Consider the following 21,684-nt stretch of genomic DNA (forward strand, 5'->3'; position numbering starts at 1 on the left):
AACATTTGGTTACAAGATTACTCAATGGTAAGGATACCATAGAATTAGAGGAGGTCACTGCTGCTCTTCTTTCTAATGAAATGAGAAAGAGGCCTATGGGTGAGAAGCAAGCAGAAGGTTTGGTTGCCAGAGGTAGACCACTGGAAAAAGAGAATGGGAATAATCAAGGCTGGTCTAGGTCAAAATCCAAAACAGGGAAAGGGAAGATAAAGTGTTTTCATTGCCATAAATTGGGCATATAAAGAAAGTCTGCCGGAAACACAAGGAAGATATGGAGAAGAAGCGTGGAGAGGCTTCTGAACTGGCAAATGTGGCAGAGGAAAACTCAGATGAAAACTACGGCAAGGTGCTCACCCCATCATCAGGTATTGATTGTTATCATGACGCATGAATCCTTGATACAGGATTTTCTTTTCATATGTGCCCACATAGACATTGGTTCTCTACATATGAGCAGTTGCATGGTGGCTCAGTTTTGATGGAGAATGACAATTCTTGCAAGACAGTTGGGATGGGTACAGTGAATATAAAGATGTATGATGGAACCATTAGAACCTTAACAGGAGTTAGACATGTTCCAGAGCTGAAGAAAAATTTGATTTCTGTGGGTGCTTTAGACACTAGTGGATGTTGGTTTACTAGAGATGGTGGAACTCTGAAGGTTGTAAAGGGTTCTCTTGTCGTCATGAAGGCAAAGATGGTAAAAAATCATTTATATGAGTTGATGGGAAATATAGTCGTAGGTAGAGCAGCCGTTTCTACAGAAGAAAATGGTGTAACTGATTTGACACAGCTGTGGCATATGCGGTTGGGGCATATGAGTGAGCAACGTTAGAGAGAGCTCAGTAAACGGAATTTACTCAAGGGTGTTAAAAGTTGCAAGTTGGACTTCTGTGAGCATTGTGTATTTGGAAAGCAATGCAGGGTGAGTTTCAAAACTTCAGTTCATCGAAGCAAGGGCGCGTTAAACTATGTGCACTCAGATGTGTGGGACCAGCCCTAGTTGCATCAAAGGACGGTGCTCTCTATTTTGTGACATTCGTAGATGATTACTCTAAGAAAGTATGGGTTTACTTTCTACGGAGAAAATTTGAGGTGTTTTCTACATTCAAGCTATGGAAAACCATGACTAAGAAGCAAACGGGTAAGAAGGCTAAGTGTCTGAGGACAGACAATGGAGGAGAATACAAGTCTTCTAAGTTTATTTAGTTCTACAAGGGCGAAGACATAGTTCGCCACTTTACTACACCGAAAACTCCACAGCAGAATGGAGTTGCAGAACGGCTTAACAGGACTCTTCTAGAGAGGGCTTGCAGTATGTTGAGCAATGCTGGATTAGAGAAAGACTTCTGGGCTGAAGCGGTCAATACAGCATGTTACTTGGTCAACAAGTCACCTTCAACAGCAATTTCTTGTAAGACTCCAAAAGATGTATGGTCTGGTAAACCTAATGATTATTCTATTTTGAGAATATTTGGTTGTCCTGCTTATATTCATGTTAAAAATGATCAACGCTCTAAACTTGACCCAAAATCCAAAAAGTGTATCTTTCTTGGATATGCAAGTGGGGTCAAGGGATTTAGAGTGTGGGATCCTTCTTCTAACAAGCTAACTATTAGTCGAGATGTTATTTTCGATGAATCATCTATGTTAAAGTCACATAAACAGATTGGTGAAGAAGGAAAATAGGACACAGGTGAGACCATTGGGGTGGAGGTTGATACTCCAAGAGAAGTGCAGAAAGAAAATATTCAAGTTGAATTTCCTTGGCATAAGTGCCACAAATCAATTCCATGGTGAGGACACTCTTGGAGTAGGTCTTTGAACCTCTCCATAAGCTTAGAAAATAACTCTAATGGCTTTTGTTTGAATTGTAAAATATCGTTCCTAAGCTTATTAGTTTTATGTAATGGAAAATATATTTTTAGGAAAGCGACGGCGAACTCCTCTCAAGTGGTGATGGAGTTCGTTGGTAAACCATGGAGCCACTTTTTAGCTCCATCCTTGAGTGAAAACGTAATAAACCGCAACTTTACCGCATCATCGGTAAGTTGTTGCAACTTAATCAAAGCACATACATCTTCAAACTCACGCAAAAATTGTCCCCACCATGGATGGTTTATGCCCTAAAGATCTGCCCCATCAGATGATACTAACCCTCAGATCAATGGAGATCTTCCCTTTGAATGCAGACATGCTCAATTCACAGTTGAGCTGAGCAGATGAACTGCTTCGATCATTCAAAGGGAAACAACTTCCTGAACTTGTTTTTTTTTTTATCATTAAGAAATAACATGAATTATAAATGTTGTTGTTTGAACCCTAGTTCTGTCCAAAAGGAAATCTGACCAGTAACATTTTGATGGGCAAGGGAAAAAGACTTGTCGGGGAGGAGTGAAGAGAGATTCAATGTTGTTGTTCGACAAAGGGTTAGATACAGATCTAGAGACGATCGTAGACTCCTTAGCACGTTGGACCGGCGTTAGGTGCAAGGACTTGTGTTCTTTCTTTCACTTGCTTTCTCAACTCTTCATGTACTTTGTGCTCCTTTAGATATTGCACAAAAGGCTCCCGTTAGCTTCCCTTCTATTCCTATCACAATCTCCCCGATCATAGACCACCCTTCTTTCTCAAAGTCAAGTTTTCTCTTTCCCCCTTTACCAAGAGGATCCACCAGAAACCATTCTCAACAGCTACAGTACTTCGTTTAAGCGTCCATGAATGGAGTCTCTTGCAAATGAGAGGTGGAGTCGCTCCGGTCTCGTAGTATTGGTGAATCTTACTTTCTTCCTTGTGGTTGGTTAGGTCAGGTTAGTCTATCATCCTTCCAGTCAGAATGTCAGAATGCCTTCCGGAGGTCGGTCAGTACTTTAGGGAGTATCCTATAATGGGGCTGATTTGATAGAATAGCATCGCGCATAAGATCGATGTGGTGTTGCACATTGTATATCGGTGGTAAAGCATAAGGTAGCTCCACTGGAAATACATTACTATACCTTCTAGAATGTCTTTAACATGAAGGCAAATCCAATGCATCTTTTGTTCTGAAACCCTTTGAAAATTACTGCAAAACCCAAATTATCTTCTCTCAACTCGTCCATGAACTCATGCCTAGAAAGACATACTATTCTTTTTTCCCTTTACAAAAATTGAATCATTTTTGGAATGTTGACTTTTATGTGAAAATAGTCTTTTTGTAATTCAAACTTACAATGGGGTGTTTTTTGTAATTCAATATGGGACTTGCTTTATGCTTTTAAGCTTCCCTCCAAAAAGGCTAAAGTCATGAGAAAACTTTAGTCCTAGATGGGAAGTGTGAGAGGGTGAGAGTGGCCATATATATACTTTCACTCTCTTAGCCTTGTGAATAAGCAAGAGATCATGGGGATCATACGCGCACGGATCGCCCACTTGGGTCTAGCGGGCTTTTGGTGTTACCACACACGCGCGCCGCCCGGCCCGGCTTGGCGCGGCCGGCTGCGCGTGTGGGACTAGGGCTGTTTTTATTATTTATCTTTTCCTTTTTTATTCTTTTAACAGTCAAGAGTTTATTTATTTTGTTTTAACTCTTCTTCTTTTTTTACCGTTTAAGATTCCTTAATTGTGATTTAATGACCGTTTGGGAAACATCTTTCACGCACTAAAAGAGTGCGACGTTTCACTCCAACGTGTCGATTACCTTTCTATAAAAATCGGTTTTAGAGAAAACAGAAAGAAATCCCTTGACGGATTCTTCTTCTACTCTTTCTCTTCTCTGGTTTTCTCTCTGATTTTCTGCTCAAGGCTTTTGGCAAATATAAGCGAGTTCTTAGGCATCCGGGCTACGTGAGTGCACACCCGTGGAGCGAGAGTTGTTGTATCGTGGAGGCATACGCCGACACGCCCATCTGCACCGTTGATTCATCATAGTGGGGGCGAGATTTGCCTTAAGGACAGCGAATATTCTTCATGCCTCAACTCAATGAGTGGTCTAACAATTATCTCTTTTTCTTTACAGATAATTATTGCAGAAAATAGTATTATTGATTTCTGTCTTCAAGTTGTGAGGTTAATTTGTTATAAGGTATTCTCGAATCCTAAATTACAGATTTGCACATCTTTATTATTTCCAACAATCTTAAGGCAAATCTTCGATCTCTGATCTGTAATTTTTTGGATTTCGATTACTGGAAATTAATCATCATGGCTTCCTAAACCGAAAGACCGGAGAAATTTGACGGATCGGATTTCGGTAGATGGCAGGAAAAAATGTGATTCTTTCTGACTTTTCTAAACTTAGACTATATCTTGAATGATCCTGAGTCATTACCTAATGAAGAAGAACCTGCTAGAACTCATCTCACAGAGAAAAGAAAAGGAGATAACTATCTCTGCAAAGGACATATTTTGAGTTGTCTTAGCAATCAATTATTTGATGTGTTTTTAGAATTGAATCTGCCAAAGAGTTATGGGAAACTCTAGAGCAGAAATATCTAGTAGAAACAGCGGGTTCTAAGAAACATCTTATTGGAAAATATTTTCGATATCAGATGGTAGATGGAAAATCTATTATGGATCAAGTGAATGAGATCCAGTTGATTGTTTCTGATATACTTGCCAGAGGGATCAAAATAGAAGAACATATACAAATTGGTGCAATTATAAAAAAAACCATCTTCATGGGAAAAATTCCAAGACACCCTATTACATGACAGAAATGATTTTCTCTTCAAGACTTGTTTGTTTATCTAAGAACTTAAGAGGAAAATCATTTCAGAAAACAGAAATCTAAGGCCTATGAGTTTAACTCTAAGGCAAATCTCACTGAATCTTCATCTGGAAAGAAAACCTCTTCTAAACCTGGGTCTGGATCAGGAAAAGGAAATTTTAAGAAAAATAATAAGCATTTCAAGAAGAAGGGTAACTGCTTTGTGTGTGGGAAAGCAGGTCACTATGCTAAAAATTGTCGAAAAAATGATAAGAAGAAAAATCCTCAAGGAAACAATGCGCCTCAGGCTAATGTGGTTGAAGATCAATATCTGTCAGCCGTAGTATATGAAGTGAACCTGGTTAGTAACATGAAGGACTAGTGGGTGGACACTGGTGCCACCAGACACATCTGTAGTCGCAGAAGTGTATTTTCTTCCTACAAGCTTGTAGGGGATGGAGAGCAGCTTTTCATAGGAAACTCATCATCATCTGTTGTGGCAGGTAAAGGAACAGTGATGTTGAAGCTTACATCTGGAAAAGTTCTGAAGCTCTGTGATGTCCTTTATGTACCAGATATAAGAAAGAATCTAGTGTCTGGGTCACTTCTGATCAAGAAAGGTTTCAAACTAGTTTTTGAGGCTGATAAATTTGTAATCACTAAGAGTGGTGAATTTGTGGGAAAGGGTTACTCTAGTGAGGGTTTATTCAAACTGAATGTAACTGAGAACCTTATGAATAAAGCTTCATCTTCTTCTGCTTATATTATTGATTCTTCTTGTTTATGGCATGGTAGACTAGGTCATGTTAACTATGCATCTTTAAAGAAAATGATGACCATAGGTCTAATTCCTAAAAGTGATCAAGTAATAGATAAATGTGAAATATGTGTGCAATCAAAGTACTCTAAGAAGCCTTTTCACAAAGTAGAAGAAAGAAAAACAGAACTATTAAATTTAATTCACGGTGATGTATGTGACTTAAACAATGTTTTAACTAGAGGAGGTAAAAGGTATTTTATTACATTTATAGATGATTTCTCTAGATATTGTATTGTTTATCTGATTAGGAATAAAGATGAATCTTTTGATAAATTCATTACATATAAAACTAAAGTAAAAAATCAGTTAGAAAAGAAGATCAAAATTTTAAGATCTGATAGAGGTGGTGAATACACTTCTAATGCATTTAGTGAATTTTATAAAAACCATGGCATAATACATCAAGTTACTGCACCATACTCTCCACAGCAAAATGGAGTTGCTGAACGTAAAAACAGAACTCTAATGAACATGGTAAACTCTATGTTAGGAAGTTCAGGATTACCTCAAAATTTATGGGGAGAAGCTCTTCTCTCTACTTGTTATATTCTGAACAAGATACCTTTTAAAGATTCAGACAAAACTCCTTACGAGTAATGGAAGAATAGAAAACCTCATTTTAAATACCTTAAAGTGTGGGGGTGCTTAGCTAAAGTTAGGATTCCAGATCCTAAGAATACTAAGTTAGGTCCTAAGACTGTTGATTGTGCATTCATTGGATATGCACAAAACAGTAGTGCCTATTGATTCTTAATCTATAAATCAGATCATATTGATATGCAACCTAACACTATAATAGAATCTAGAGATGCTGAATTCTTTGAAATCATATTCCCTTATAAGACTAGGCTAAGTGAGAACACACTTAAAAGATCCATTGAATCAATAGATAAAGATCATCATGTGTCTAAAGAATCAGTAGAGCCTAGAAGAAGTAAAATGGCAAGAGTAGAGAAAAATTTTGGTCCAAAATTTATTTCATATCTTCTAGAAAGAGATCCAAAGACATATAAAGAGGCAATGTCAATTCCAGATTCTTCATTTTGGAAAGAAGCTGTCAAGAGTGAGATAGAGTCTATTTTGAGTAATGGGACATGGATCTTGACAGATCTACCTCCTGGCTGCAAACCTATTGGTTGCAAGTGGATCTTTAGGAAGAAATTAAAAATTGATGGAATTATAGATAAGTACAAAGCTAGACTAGTAGCTAAAGGGTTCAAGCAAAAAGAAGGAATGGACTTCTTTGACACTTATTCACCTGTAACCAGGATAACCACTATTATAATCCTTATTGCCATAGCTGTAATATATAACCTGAAAATCCATCAAATGGATGTCAAAACAGTATTTCTAAATGGTGAATTAGATGAAGAGATTTATATGGATCAACCTGAAGGCTTTGTAATCTAAGGCAAGGAGCAAAAGGTGTGTAAACTTATAAAATCTCTATATGGTTTGAAACAAGCTCCAAAACAATGGCATGAGAAGTTTGATAGTGTGATGCTATCAAATGGATTCATAATAAATGAATAAGATAAGTATGTATAAATCAAATTTAGTGGGGACTGTGGTGTTATGGTTTGTCTGTATGTAGATGATATGTTGATCATCGGAACAGACATAAGTGTAATAAAAGATACTAAGAAATTTTTATCAAATAATTTTGATATGAAAGATCTGGGAAAGGCAGATATAATCCTGGGTATCAAAATAAAAAGAAACCCAGAAGAAATAATTTTAACTCAGTCTCATTATGTAGAAAAAATTCTTAGAAGGTTTAATCAATTTGATTGTAAACCTGTGGCTACCCCATATGATTCTAGTATAAGATTATGTAAGAATAAAGGAAGTTGAGTAAATCCACTTGAATACTCTAGAGTTATAGGGAGTCTAATGTATTTGATGAACTGCATGAGGCCAAACATAGCCTATGCAGTGGGTAAACTCAGTAGCTATACCAGTAATCCTGGTAGTGATCACTGGGAAGCACTAATTATAGTATTGAAATATCTTAAAGGAACCATAAACTATGGTTTGCATTTTACTAAATATCATGTTGTACTAGAAGGGTATAGCGATGCCAATTGGGTATCTAGATTTGAGACCAAATCTAGGAGTGGATATGTCTTCACTCTAGGAAGTGCAGCAGTTTCTTGGAAATCTATCAAGCAAACTTGTATAGCGAGATCCACTATGGAGTCTGAGTTCATTGCTTTAGAGAAAGCAAGTGAAGAAGCTGAATGGCTTAGAAACCTTCTGTCTGATATTCCATTTTGGAATAAGCCAGTACCAGGTATTACAATCCACTGTGATTGTCAAGCTGCTATAGGAAGAGCAGATAATAATGTTTATAATGGTAAATCCCGACACATTCGTCGGAGGCATAACTCCATAAGATAATTGTTGAAAAATGGAGTGATAACCATAGATTATGTAAGATCAATTGATAATATATCAGATTGTCTTACAAAAGAACTAAATAAAAATTTAGTCATGAGCACATCGAGGGGGATGGGGCTGAAGCCCACTGTTTAGATCACCTATAATGGGAACCCAACCTATCTGACTGGAGATCCCAAGAAGTAAGTTCAATGGGAAAAACAAGTTATTTAAGTGATCTATTTTGCACCAAATTGTATGTGAATTAAGTTCACTAAGCCTATCCATATGGTGTGGGTGCAACCTGTAACGAAAAGAGGATGAGTTGTAGGACTCTTAATGTTATCTATAGCTGACTAACTGACTGTCAGTGGGGTGCGTAGTTACAGGGCACTCCTGATAGATACACCTATATAAGTATGGAAGTGTGGTCGCTCCCTATGAGAATTGGGCTAAATTCTCTAGAGTACTCATGAAAGCAGGATATAGCACATGGCCGAAAAGTGCGACACCGTATGAACTTGCTTATGCCTTTTGTGTTGTGTGTGTGGTATGTTGTCTCAGTTTATTACTAAAAGTGCTTGGTTCAAGATGTATATTCACCGAGTACTTGATAAACTCGATGTACCTTTACTAAGTAAAGGTTCAAGTCCAAAAGACACCTCTACTGATGCATAACACATCTTGCCTTGATTAAATCTATTTACATTTATTTATTTCTTGTAATTTTGAATTAGTGTGGGATTGTTGACTTTTATGTGAAAAAAGTCTTTTTGTAATTCAAACTTACAATGGGGTGTTTTTTGTAATTCAATATGGGACTTGCTTTCTGCTTTTAAGCTTCCCTCCAAAAAGGCTAAAGTCATGAGAAAACTTTAGTCCTAGATGGGAAGTGTGAGAGGGTGAGAGTGGCCACATATATACTTTCACTCTCTTAGCCTTGAGAATAAGCAAGAGATCATGGAGTTCCTACGCGCACGGATCGCCCACTTGGGTCCAGCGGGCTTTTGGTGTTACCACACACGCGCGCCGCCCGGCCGCGCGTGTGGGACTAGGGCTTTTTCTATTATTTATCTTTTTCTTTTTTATTCTTTTAACGGTCAAGAGTATATTTATTTTGTTTTAACTCTTCTTCTTTTTTTACCGTTTGAGATTCCTTAATTGTCATTTAATGACCGTTTGGGAAACATCTTTCACGCACTAAAAGAGTGCGACGTTTCACCCCAACGTGTTGATTACCTTTTTATAAAAATCGGTTTTAGAGAAAACAGAAAGAAATCCCTTGACGGATTCTTCTTCTACTCCTTCTCTTCTTTGGTTTTCTCTCTGATTTTCTGCTCAAGGCTTTTGGCAAATATAAGCGAGTTCTTAGGCATCCGGGCTGCGTGAGTGCACACCCGTGGAGCGAGAGTTGTTGTATCCTGGGGGCATACGCTGACACGCCCATCTGCACCGTTGATTCATCATAGTGGGGGCGAGATTTGCCTTAAGGACAGCGAATATTCTTCGTGCCTCAACTCGATAAGTGGTCTAATAATTCTCTTTTTCTTTACAGATAATTATTGCAGAAAATAGTATTATTGATTTCTGTCTTCAAGTTGTAAGGATAATTTGTTATAAGGTATTCTCGAATCCTAAATTACAGATTTGCACATCTTTATTATTTCCAACATGGAAGGCATCAATGGCAACTTCTCCCAATTCATGTAAAAAAGTAGAAGCATTTATTGTACTATCATGAATAGCAGCCCTGTCAAATTGACAAGGTCCCCCAAGCAAAGTGTGACATGCATTCATAGGTGTTATATCACACCACACCATCTTTGTAATTGTTTCCTATCGAAAATAAAACGGAACATCATTCGATAATATATGTTATTAGAGTTATTCAACCTTGCTAACTTGTATGGTTGTGGGGTGTGTTTCCATTTTCAAGTTAAGGTTATTCACGGCTTCTTGAGAAATTACATCCTCAAGAAGTATGGTCCCCAATGGGAATATATTATATCTCAACCAATGTCCTTGCTCTTCCTTAGGAGTATAAAAAAGTATCTTACTCAAAAATTAAGAGTCATAAAAGACTAAAAAAAATATTACCCTCTTCTAAAACACCTCCATTGCCTCCATCAAATTCCCCTTACAGCCATGTTTCCCCGTGTCTTCTCCCGCTTCTTGTATTAGGAGTTGTTGCCAAGCTTGAGGACATTAGAATGAAATGTTTCTCATCTTTCCACACCGACAAAACTTCAGATTGACTCTATTAGGGATTGTTTTGGACAGAGTCACTTGTGGAGTCATGGAAACATTAGTGTAAGGTTCAAAGAAACAAAAATTACCTTGAGTTCGGACCCGTTGAGATACATTCCTGGTTTTAAATTTCGGCCGAAATCTGAAATTTTGGTCCGAAATTTCAGATTTTAGTTGAAACCGAAACCGAAACCGAAATTTCATGAAATCCGAAATTTAGGGTTTACCAAATTTCGGTCTAAATGTTGGCCGAAATTTCGGCCAAAATGTTGGATATAATAAGATATTACTTTTTTTTATTACTGGATTTCAGCCGAAATTTTGGTTTCGGCCAAGGCCGAAATTGGGACCGAAACCGAAATTTAAAACCATGGATACATTTGAGGCCGAAGAAAAAGATGGCCTATTGCTGCTCGAAAATGAAAATTGTCTAAAAGTCATCCTCTTAAGGATTTCTTAAATAGCTTGATGTGATTTAGTCTTAGGTCTAGACGTACTCTATAGATAGACATGATTATCTATATTTTATTAGAATTTTATTTTAGTTTTTAGTTGCATTCTTATGGCCTTAGATGTGAGGGATATCTACATCAATCTTATGACCCATTCATTGTAGTCATAGTTTTAAATTTCCCCGAAACGACTGAAATGTTTCCGTTTCCATCCACACCGAAACGAAATCTCAATGAATTCCTTCCACGTCATTATCTCTGACTGAAATTCCCAAAATTTGACTGAAATTCCTGAAATTCGGAATGACAAAAAATGGAAAGATATTATGATTTGCATTTCATTTCATGTCATTAGTGTAGAGAATGATATTTGGTAGGCAACATCATTGAACTGCGCATCAAGGTGACTGCATCATATGCTGGGATGTCAAGTTGGAACCGGACCAATAATTCCTCGAAACTTTGTGGTATTGAAATAGGGTTGGGTCCTTGGAGGGGAATTAGTCATTATACTTCATTATATTATACTTCTTTATTGCCTTTATTGCTACAGGCATGTGCGACAACACATGTACTAGGTGTTCAATGCAATTAAAGCCATTATGAATAACTTTCTTGCTTATGCAATGGTTTCTGAGTATGTACTAGTGCTTATTCTACCATTTTCCAAAGTTTTATTTTAAAATTTCATCATGTGCATTGTTTCCTCACGTTTTCGTGATTTTACATGATTTCCACCAAAACCGAAATGTTTCTGTTTTTTTTTGCGACCGAAATCGAAACTGAAATTTAAAACCTTGACTTAGTTACCCATAACCCATCATCCACCACCCTAAATCCAAGCCCAAACTCACTTAAGATCTTATTACCCTATTGACCCTCCACCACAGCCCATCACTTTACCTTTTAAAACTTTGCGTATATCCTATATGGTCCCCCACTTAAACCTTCTAAACCCTTCTTATAGCCCCTCCTTATATCACGTTGGCCGATCCTTATTGTCCACCACTTAAACCCAAACCCTCTCCCTATATAAAACCTAATGCACCCCCTTTAAACTAGTGTGTCAAAACGAGGATGTGGGTCAAAACGCGGCCGAAGAAAAACCTAGTAAACTCGGCATGATACAGTTGAGTGCTCGGTTGGTGCGGTCATAACTCGGGAGAGTTAAGGGAGTTTTTATTGACTTCGTAAGGCAAAACGCGGAACACGGCCAATGCAAAAGGGAGTTGACTCGTGGGAGTCCACAATGTAGGGGAGCTTTGAAACTACGCTTTAAACCCTAGTTTTTGGAATGGGGAAAAGGACCCCCACCCCCAATGTTTTGGGAACCCCCTCTTTCTCCCTCTCTCCATATATCCTCTTCTTCCCCTCCTTTCCCCCTCACAGCAAGGGTGTAGGCACCCCATCTCCTCCTTCCTCCCTCCCTCCCTCCCTCCCCTTCTCTTTCTTTCTTCTATCCCTCATCCCCTCAGAAGATTATAAGCCCCCAATTCCACCTCCTCCTCCTCCCCTCTCTTTTTTAGAGGAAGGTCCTTCTCCCCTCTTTCTCACCCCTTCAAATCACGGTTGTGAGTTCTTCCTTGCCTCTTCTCTTTCTTGCCTTACACCCTTTCTCAACTCCTTTTCATTCTCTTCTTTGGCATAGATCAACCTTGATCTCTCTACACTATTCCTCTTTCTCTAACTTTCTCGTTTTCTCCTCTCAGACATTAACTACAGCCTTAGTTGTAAATTTCATTTCGATTCCTTAGTCGTAAATTTCGTTTCGTTTCTCCTCTCAGATATTAACTGCAGACATTAACTACACCCCTTCTCAACTAATAAATTTCGTTTTGGTTCCTTAGTTGTAAATCCTCTTTCTCAAGCATTAACGAGGGAAATTTTTTTAAATGCTTAAAAATAAGAAAAAATCCAAAAAATAAAAAATTATTAGAAAACTATATGAAACAATTAAAGGAACCAAATATGTAAAAGATCCAACATGTAATTACTTCAAGGAAAATCACTATCAGCTGAAATGCATGTGTTCACCTGTGTGTTGAGCAGTGCCTGACAAAATGAAAAAAAAAAAAAAAATTAGAGGCCAAATTATGAGATTTTTTTACAGGAATTTTGGGATTTAATAATGTTTCGATATGATAGAATTTATGAATATTTTAAATTCGAAAAAATACCCAACCATTTGGAAGTTAAGAGTTTGACCCGAACCTTTTTTTGGGATTTTGTGCTAGAACTGGGAAGTTGATAATTTATCCTTTTAGAATTGACTCTTGAAGCTACTTTTAATGAATCCAAATTGGGGGTTGGTTTTGGGGGGGTATAAATGGACATTTACTTCAATGACTTTACATGTAAATACTAAGAAGATGACATAATAAGATAAGAGAACTAAGAAGAAACAAGGAGAGTAGAAGAAAACGCAAGTAAATTTCGGAACTTTGGACGAAATCTGGAATTTTGCCCATTTCGGAAAATTTTGTCAGAAATTTCCGTAATTTGGAACGTAACGGTATGTATACCCATTTTGTTCCGGTTTTCAGCTGGAACCGAAAAGTTTCACCCCATTTTTGGGCGAAACGAAACAAAATTTACAACTAAGACTACAGCTAATGTTTCAAAATGCTAATGCGAGTCAAAACGCGGCCAGAGCAAATCCTAGTCGACTCGGCACGATGCAATCAAGCACTCGGTTGACACAGCCAACACAGGTGCGTACTTGGTTGGCGTGGTCATAACACACGAGTCAAAGGAATTTTGATTAACTAAGTAGATAAAAAGGAGTCGACTCGGGGAGCTGTCAAAGCATATTCTACCTAATCCATATTAAAGACCAGGCGACAGAAATACAATTGTAGCCATTCTCTTAACATGGATACCCAGCTCTATTTAAGCTTTACAAATGTTTTCCATCCAAAACAAAACTACAAAACTTGAAGTCCCTTACTACACCAAACCATTCATCCTATCCAAATCAAATTCTCCATTGCACTAGTTTGCAGGTCATTGGAACAAAAGGGAAAATCAATTTCATTTCAGTAGAGTTTAGCCGCCTAATGGTAGATGAGTGGAATTCTCTAACACAACAGACGTGAGATTTACACATTGATTTCTTCCCCATCAAACCCATCTAGGAAAGAATACTCAGAACGTAAATGAATGCAGAAAATTCCACTCTGAAAAAACTGACCTTATAAATCCTTCATTGTGCACATAATTGTGGATATTTTGAAAAAGCTACAGAATGCTCTTATAAATCATTCCCCTCACCTCCCTTGAAGAGATCCACTTTCCCACCTAGTGACTACTGCTGATCAAACAAGACAAGATAAATATCAGCTGATAAGGTAAATAAGATCACTACTAGCAAGCATATAGTTGAAAAGTTCACCAATTTCAACAGCAAGCATTTGCAGAAGCCACCATAATCAACATTTTTCAGCATTCAAAGAATGACAATGAGAGCTCCAAGGATACAGGGCAAGTCACCACTCACCATTTGCTAACTTATATACAGTGCATGTGGAGATCTGTGAAGATTTCCGCAAGCAAGGTTCTTTCAAATCAACCAATCTCAGAGTTATATCCATACAGATTCAAAGTAGCAACAACAATTCTGGTATATGAATCACTAGTCCTCCAATGGCTTCAAAAAATACATGATTCCTTTTCTTCTTTTTTTGAGCAATACTGTAATTTATTCCAAATGAAAAAGAAAGATATAGCAAATAAGGGATGAGTTGTCCCAATACATCGAAGAAAATAATCAGCCTTCAAAATACATCTCTCTCTACTCCTTATGCCAAGGTATCTGCCATCTCATTTGTGGACCTTCATTTATGCCTGAGCAATGGTGATATCCTACCACACATACTTAGCATCTCCATGATGATGCCAGCTAATCTCCATGGACGATAAGAATTCCTCTACATCCATGAAATGATATTTGAGGAATCTCCTTCAATCGATTGGTTCTCGTTCATTATTGTGCAAAAATCCAAAGGCCACAAAACAAAAGTTTCTAGGTATCCTTCCCTTATAGCTGGAGCAGTACGCATTGTTCATGGAACTCACAAAGATGGATCAAACCAACTTCAATTGTCACTCTTAGAAATGATCATTGACAAGATTTACTGAGACAAGGTCTTGAAGCCATTCGTCTTGCGTAGTATCGCCGCTTACTCTATCTTAGGTGGATACAAGAAAAGGACAATCTAACAAAAAACAATTAAAAAATATTCTCATTCAGGGTGACAGTGGAATCATGGCAATACAGAGCTCATTCAAACGCCCCGGGGGGGGGGGGGGGGGGGGGGGGAGGAATTAGACCAAACGCCATGCCAACATTCGAGTTATTTGAACATTTACAGTCCTAGAATGGTACCCACATGTGTTTGGCAGGATATATTCCTGAAACAAGCAACTGTGCCACACATTCAGCATCTTACTCTGACTAAATGCATTAGTTATTTACAAAACTATGGGCTGCACCCCACATTGAATTAAAAAATATACAACAGTATATAAATAAATTACCTGAACTCAATTACTTGAAGATCTTTATGCAAATACCTGAACAACACTGTGCAGGAGAGTGTCCTGTATCTGCTTTTATGTTAAAATCCCATGTCCTGAAAACACGGTACACATCACTTCTCCAGGCAACTGTCATGATAACATAATTCACATATAGTTAGTGCACAAATCACTCTGCCAATTTGAGAGCTAAAGAAGTTTCAGTGGTTCTTTGGTTGCCCCTCTCAGCCTTGATCGAAGAAATAACAGAATCAGCCGCAGATCCCAAGCCTCTTCTCCCCACCAATTTCACACCAAGCTTTTCACAAAGATAATTTAACCGCATTTCATCCCCGCCTCTAACCTCTCTCAAATCAAGTGCCTGTTGCCTCGATAGCATGGTGTAAACATGGAGATGTTGCTGCTGATTAAAATGAGTTTGAAGCTGCTGAAATAGTGGCTTATTCGAGTGCTGCTGATCTGGCTTTGTCCCTTCATTGGTTTTTTTACGGGGTCCTCCAAATGTGACCCTTAAGATTGCTGTTGACTTGGGATCGGATAATTTCCGACCAAAAATAACAGAAAAACTCCCAAATTCTAGGTCAGGTTCCCTAAACAAATCGGCAAGAAGAGCAGTACATGACTGAGCATCCTTCGATGGGTTTCTCTCGACTTTTAGTCTCAAGGCTCGAGCATTGAAGTGGTGAGACATATTGGCAGCTTCTCTTAGACCGCTTAGGAATGCTCCATGCATGGTTGCAGGGTATCGCCTAGTGGTGGCTTCACCAGCAAAGAAAAGCCTCCCATCTCCAACACTTTCTGCCAAGATATCATAGTCATCTCCAGATGCTCCCACCGCAACATGAGAATATGAACCTAAACTGAAGGAATCAGTACCCCATCTAGTGCAGACAGATTGGATAGGGTCAGGAACATCAACTCCTTGTGGCTCATAAATACCTGTTTACATAGGTTCACATTTAGAATGAAGTACGCATTTCAGTTTAGAATCAGTGGCTCAGAAAAGATGTCTATTAGAATAACCATAAGAAATAAAAGAAACAGCTACATAATATGGATAAAGGACGTTTGACACATCAATGTCCACTTTATTTACAAAGAATGAGATATATTATACTGGCCTGTATATTGGGAATTTCTAGCAGTTCCTCATAATCTTATTATTAAAAATAACTGGAGACCATGGATCATATTTCAAGTTTCTAAGGCCCTGTTCATTTAATATTATGACTCGTTTGTGAGTCAAAAACCAATTATTGGACTCAAAATTAAGGCCATTTCTGGCAGCCAGGATTATTATTATTTTCAATTATTGGACTCAAAATTAAGGCCATTTCTGGCAGCCAGGATTTTTTTTCATGCTAAATTAATGTCTGCAAGTGGTGAGAGAGGGATAGGGCGGGTGGGAGAAGGAGAGACTTGAGAGGGCACGAATGAGTTGAGGGTGAGAAGTGGCTAAAAAATGGGAGAAAGACGATTGTATTTTGAGCAAAGTTTTTTGTTTCCTGGTTTTTCAGGCTTTTCTTGCCCTCTCCTCACTCGGTCCCTCTCATATCTATCCCTCTTCCACCGTCCCTTACCATTGGGTAAGCCAATATTCCAGCTAAAAAAATCATGCCAAACGTGCCCTAAATGTAATTTAGAGTCCAATAATTGGTTTTGGACTCACAATCAGTTGTCCCTAACCAAATATAAATAAAAGGCAAGAGATGAGAGAAACAACCATACCCTTGAGAATCTGAAGAACTTGGGCCACGGCGTCAGTAGGAGCCATGGATTCAAACTTGAGTGCAGCTTCTCCTGCAACAAGAGCAATCAGAAGTGGACCGCCGGCCACAGTTGCATAGCTATAAAAAAGAAAGAACTCGCCCTGACGAGCTGGTTCATCAGACAGATGCCCAAAAGTCTCAAGATCCGTGCTCCAAAAAACATGAGGAAATAGCATTGCAACCTTATTCAACAGCCCAAATCCCAGCCTCTTTATCGCATCAAGCTTCCTCTGAGGCAACTCGGGAACGAATTTTATCGAACCACTCTTCAGAACACCTAACGGAACCGTGCACACTGCCATGTCACCCTCAAAAACTTGCCCCCCTGCAATAACCTGCACCCCATTGCTACTATAACGAATCACGCTCACAGTTTTCTCATAAAGGATGGGTAAATTCTCAGACAAAGCTTGAACCAACCGCCCATTCCCTCCCGGCAAAAAACAGTGGTCCCCACCCATATCGTACGGATCGTCCTGGTCCCAAAACGCGAGAGAGAGCTTTGATAACAACCCAGCATTTGCATATTCCAAATTTGCCAAATGCCAATTAAACAAACTCATCTCCTCTACTCCATAAACCTCTCTAAACGTCTCTAAAGCAGCCCCAAGAGAGACATCAACAGACACCTCTCCCATCAACTGCCTAATTCGACTCGCTTTATCCAAAAGATGATTAAACTCAGTCTCCACTTTAGAATCCATTTCAGGGTCTACAGGCTCGCCATTAGGTTTATACAAAGGACACTTATCTCTCACCTTATGGAGAGGATAACCCAACTGTTTGGCCAAAATACCAAGTGGGTTCCCTAAAGTACCAGTCAAAACACTCCCCCCTAAATCTGCGGCCGCGACTCGATTCCCACCCTCCATTTTCTTTGTATAAACCCTTCCCCCAGCTCTCTTTCTACCCTCTAAAATAACTACCCTAAACCCAAATGCCATCAACTGCCTTGCGGCAGCCAAACCCGCCAAACCAGCCCCAATAATAACCACATTTGGCTTGCTTGCCTCCACCGGGATCTTTTCCTTGATCGCCGAGGCAACGCCAAAATTAATGTACCCATGAGAAACCAAGAAATTATAGGCAGAATTCAAAAGAGTAAGACTATGTGAAGGGAGGATATCTAAGAAGGATTCTTTGGTGAGCCAGTTTGAGACATTATCTCGCCATCGGGCAAGAATGTGGTTTCGAATTAGGATGTAATTGACCTGTTCAATTCCTCCTATGACTGAAACTACGCCGGATTCGATTTCCTCTTCTGTGAGGGAATCCGCTGGGAAGCCAGCAGAGAGGGCAGTTAGGGCTTCAGAGGTAGCTTCTTTGTTTATGAATATTATTTCTTCTGAGATGTCCGAATTAGAGTTTACACCTCCGGCAGAATTAGGGTTTATGCCACCGCCCGAATTAGGGTTTACACTGCGGGCCAAATTAGGGTTTACACCGCCCGAAGAATTAGGGTTTACACTGCGGGCCGAAATAGGGTTTATACTACCGGAAGAATTAAGGTTTACACCGCGGGCCGAATTAGGGTTGACACTGCTGGCAGAATTAGGGTTTGCACTGCGGGCCAAATTAGGGTTGAAAGTAGCGGCAGAATTGGGGTTTAGACCGCCTGCAGAATTAGGGTTTACAATGCGGACTGAATTAGGGTTGACAGTAGTGGCAGAATTAGGGTTTACAATGCGGACTGAATTAGGGTTGACAGTAGTGGCATAATTAGGGTTTACAATGCGGACTGAATTAGGGTTGACATTAGTGGTAGAATTAGGGTTTACAATGTGGACTGAATTAGGGTTTACAGTAGCGGCCGAATTAGGGTTTAGACCACCGGCAGAATTAGGATTTAGACCACCGGCAGAATTAGGGTTTACAATGCGGGCTGAATTAGGGTTTAGACCGCCGGCAGAATTAGGGTTTACAATGCGGGCTGAATGAGGGTTTACACTGCTGGAAGAAGAATTAGGGTATACATTGGCGGCAGTATTAGGGTTTACACTGCCGGAAGAATTAGGGTTAGGGTTTTGGAGGGATGGGGTTTTAGTAGGGATTTGAGGAGGGATAATGAAAAGGTTAGTGTTATATAAATGAGGAAGAGGGTGAAGAAGGAATACCTGATTTTGTGAAGGGAGAAAAGGCAATGAAGATTGCTTGCGACGGGCACTGGTGCTTCGCTTTCGCTTCTTGTGAACTGTAGGGGAAGGGAAAAGGGTGTCTGGATTTAGGGTCTGAGGAGGATTAGGGTTTGGGTGTGGAAGGATTAGGGTTTGGGGAGGATTAGGGTTTGGGTGTGGAAGGATTAGAGCTTGAGGAGGATTAGGGTTTGAGGGGAGCAGGGTGTCTGGATTTAGGGTTTGGGGAGGATTAGGGTTTGGGTGTGGAAGGATTAGGGTTTGGGTGTGGGGAGGATTAGGGTTTGGGTGTGTAAGGATTAGAGTTTGGGGAGGATTAGGGTTTGGGTTTGGAAGGTTTGGGAGGATTTGGGTGGAGATTTGGGGGGAGGAAGGAAGAGGGAGTGGAGGGGTTTGTTGGTCAGACATTTGAGTTTCTTTCTTTGAGATTTTGTTGGATTGTTATATTATATTTTTGATTGATGAAGAGAGATGGGTTTTTGGCGGTAGAGGTCCAGAGAGATGTAGAGAAGAAAGAATTTGTTGCAGAGATTGTCTTGGATTTTACAAGAGACGTGAACGTCGGGTAAATTATCCTACAAGGGGGTGCGAATTTATCATCTCCCAAAATAAGAGGTTTGATGAATTAAAATTCCTTCATTGGATTGCAAGAAAAACATTTCTTGGGAAAAACTTTTTTCAGGAAAATTTTTGTTCTTTAAACTCCCAAGAGGAGAATGACTGAAGGACCCTCTATATAAAAATTGAATTGGGTTAGTTCCAATTGTTGGTGCCAAAATCTGCTTCCATCGATCGACCGAGCTTGAACAGTTCTTCTATTCGTGCACGTCTTGGGCTCAGAGAACACAAGTTAGAGGGCCCTGTGTTGAGGTAAGTCAGAAATCGGCACAAAAGGGGGAATTCAAAATAGTAAAGTAACAGAGTAACAATATGCCAAACACCTTGGATTCTTAACTTGAGTGTGGCATTCTTTTTATAGAGCCAGAGTCCTAGGCACTTTAAGAGACTTGCCTTTCTTGGAGATTTTTCTTATTGGTCACTTCCCCAGGTAGTCGGTTTCCATATTTATCTTGAGAATCTTTGAATTTCCTGGTAGAACTCGGTTTCTAATTATATGTCCGAGCTTTTAGGAGGGTGGCTTCTAATGCACACTTCTCGTTACGAAAATCTTATTTTTACAATTCACTCTTTTCTTCATGTAAACTTTTCTATTGCCCACTTTTTTATAGTGCACTATTTTCTTTATTTTACACATCTTTAACTAAAAAATTGAAGTCCAATTCCCAAAAAGTTAATTGGAATCCCAAAGGCAACCCAAGAGGGGACATGAATTGAATAATTATAATTTTGAAATCAAATTGAGATTTTGCAAAGATTATCTAACCCTTGTTAGTTGATAAATGAAAAGAAAGTGAGGAATAGAGTTACAAATCACCACAAGCAATGTAGGAGAAGGAAAGAGAATGAAGATGAGACATGTGGAACCCGATCCGAGAGAGGCGGGGGGACGTGCCCCCACGCGAGTCTCTAGATCATCCACGTGAAGGAGAGCTCCGCCAAGGAACTCTCGAAAGAGTGCCCCTCACAGCATGAGCGGCGATGTAAAGTGAGATATCTCTCGATTCGGGGACTAGCCCGGATTCGAGACGCACCTTAAACAAAGAAAGAGTCGCCATCCAAGGAAGTGAGCCCTGGATCCCATGATGTGCTCTGTCGCAACAGATAACCAGAGATACAAAAGGTCTGTGCCTGATGACGAATGGGGAAGGGGTTAGGCGCCCCCAATTCGCCCAAGTGCAAGCACCTGGTCTCTTATGCCATTTATTATTAACTTTGAAGAGTTTTGGGCAAAAATCCTGTGAAATGGGAACAATCATCCCCGAGAAAATGTCTATCTAAGCATGCATGACCCGGGAATGGGCAAAGAAAATGAACATCCAAATCCTAACTCATCGCATCTAATCCTAACTCATCACATCTAAGAGAGTAATAAACAATCGCATGCATAGCTACAGCTAAGCAGATAATTATAGATATAATGAGATAAGGAAAGCAAATATCTAAGTTTAGACAGATATAATGAGATAAGGAAAGCAAATATCTAAGTTTAGACAGATAATCAAGCTAAGATGAATGGATAAACGCTATAGCTAAGCAATCAAAGCAGTAAAGTAAACACACTAGCATGCGAGCCTATGCAAGAGATAAGACTAAGAAAATGGCAATCGATCGCACGCTAGAAGAACAAACAAACTAGAATGCATGAGAAATCTATGATAAGCACACAGCAAGCTAAAAGGTGTAAGAAAATAAAGAAATCGGAAAATCAACGGCATGTGAGAACAAAAAAATGCCAGGGAAAAGAAGATGGAACACACGATAGGCTCGGAGGGCGATTCAAAAGGAATCAAGCCCAGCGATCCTAATCTGCTGAAGATCGGACAAGTTTCGCGATCGTCATCACCTATCGTTGGGCTCAGCAAGGACAATCCCTGTAAAAGGGCCACGCTACGTCATCGCCCGTCCCAAAACCCAATAAAACGTCAGAAAACCGATGGAAACCGAAAAATCACGATGAAAACCGAAAATGGAATGAAAAGAAGGCTCCGAGTGACCTGGCAGTCACCATCCTTGCCCATTTTTGCTTTCATTTTGAAATGTT

At 39.4% G+C, this 21,684-nt stretch overlaps 1 protein-coding gene, 1 non-coding gene and 1 pseudogene across 4 annotated transcripts; 2 read left to right on the plus strand and 1 right to left on the minus strand.

Annotated features, from left to right (window-relative positions):
* Nucleotides 1-1,788: 1,788 nt before the first annotated feature.
* Nucleotides 1,789-1,895, plus strand: LOC143845685 (small nucleolar RNA R71). Its single transcript, XR_013234495.1, has one exon. It is a non-coding gene; the product is annotated as a small nucleolar RNA R71 (small nucleolar RNA).
* A 5,505-nt stretch (nucleotides 1,896-7,400) lies between these two features.
* Nucleotides 7,401-7,907, plus strand: LOC143889398 (secreted RxLR effector protein 161 pseudogene; annotated as a pseudogene).
* A 7,001-nt stretch (nucleotides 7,908-14,908) lies between these two features.
* FLD (protein FLOWERING locus D-like protein) lies at nucleotides 14,909-19,610 on the minus strand. Of its 3 annotated transcripts, none has more exons than XR_013253905.1 (3): nucleotides 16,850-19,610; nucleotides 15,122-16,060; nucleotides 14,909-14,995 (listed from the first exon to the last, which is right to left on the minus strand). XR_013253905.1 is itself a non-coding variant. In XM_077390680.1 (2 exons), exons 1-2 carry the CDS (start codon nucleotides 19,428-19,430, stop codon nucleotides 15,291-15,293), a joined length of 3,351 nt encoding a protein of 1,116 aa, XP_077246795.1. In that variant the 5' UTR covers nucleotides 19,431-19,610; the 3' UTR covers nucleotides 14,909-15,290. The 3 variants fall into 3 exon arrangements, 1 of the variants encoding a protein (XP_077246795.1); XR_013253900.1 differs by having other exon boundaries at nucleotides 14,909-15,008; XM_077390680.1 differs by having other exon boundaries at nucleotides 14,909-16,060.
* Nucleotides 19,611-21,684: the final 2,074 nt, after the last annotated feature.

The sequence above is a fragment of the Tasmannia lanceolata genome, unplaced genomic scaffold (genome assembly GCF_043159265.1).
Source record: "Tasmannia lanceolata isolate RefF3 unplaced genomic scaffold, GAP_Taslan_0.1 ptg000002l, whole genome shotgun sequence".
Lineage (NCBI taxonomy): Eukaryota > Viridiplantae > Streptophyta > Magnoliopsida > Canellales > Winteraceae > Tasmannia > Tasmannia lanceolata.

Bases quoted from the DNA above. Each gene is read 5' to 3' on its own strand.
- FLD (XM_077390680.1), bottom strand. From the start codon at position 19,430: ATGTCTGACCAACAAACCCCTCCACTCCCTCTTCCTTCCTCCCCCCAA. The intron at 16,061-16,849 runs GTATGGTTGTTT...CTATGTAAACAG, and splicing joins AGTTCTTCAGATTCTCAAGG to GTATTTATGAGCCACAAGGA.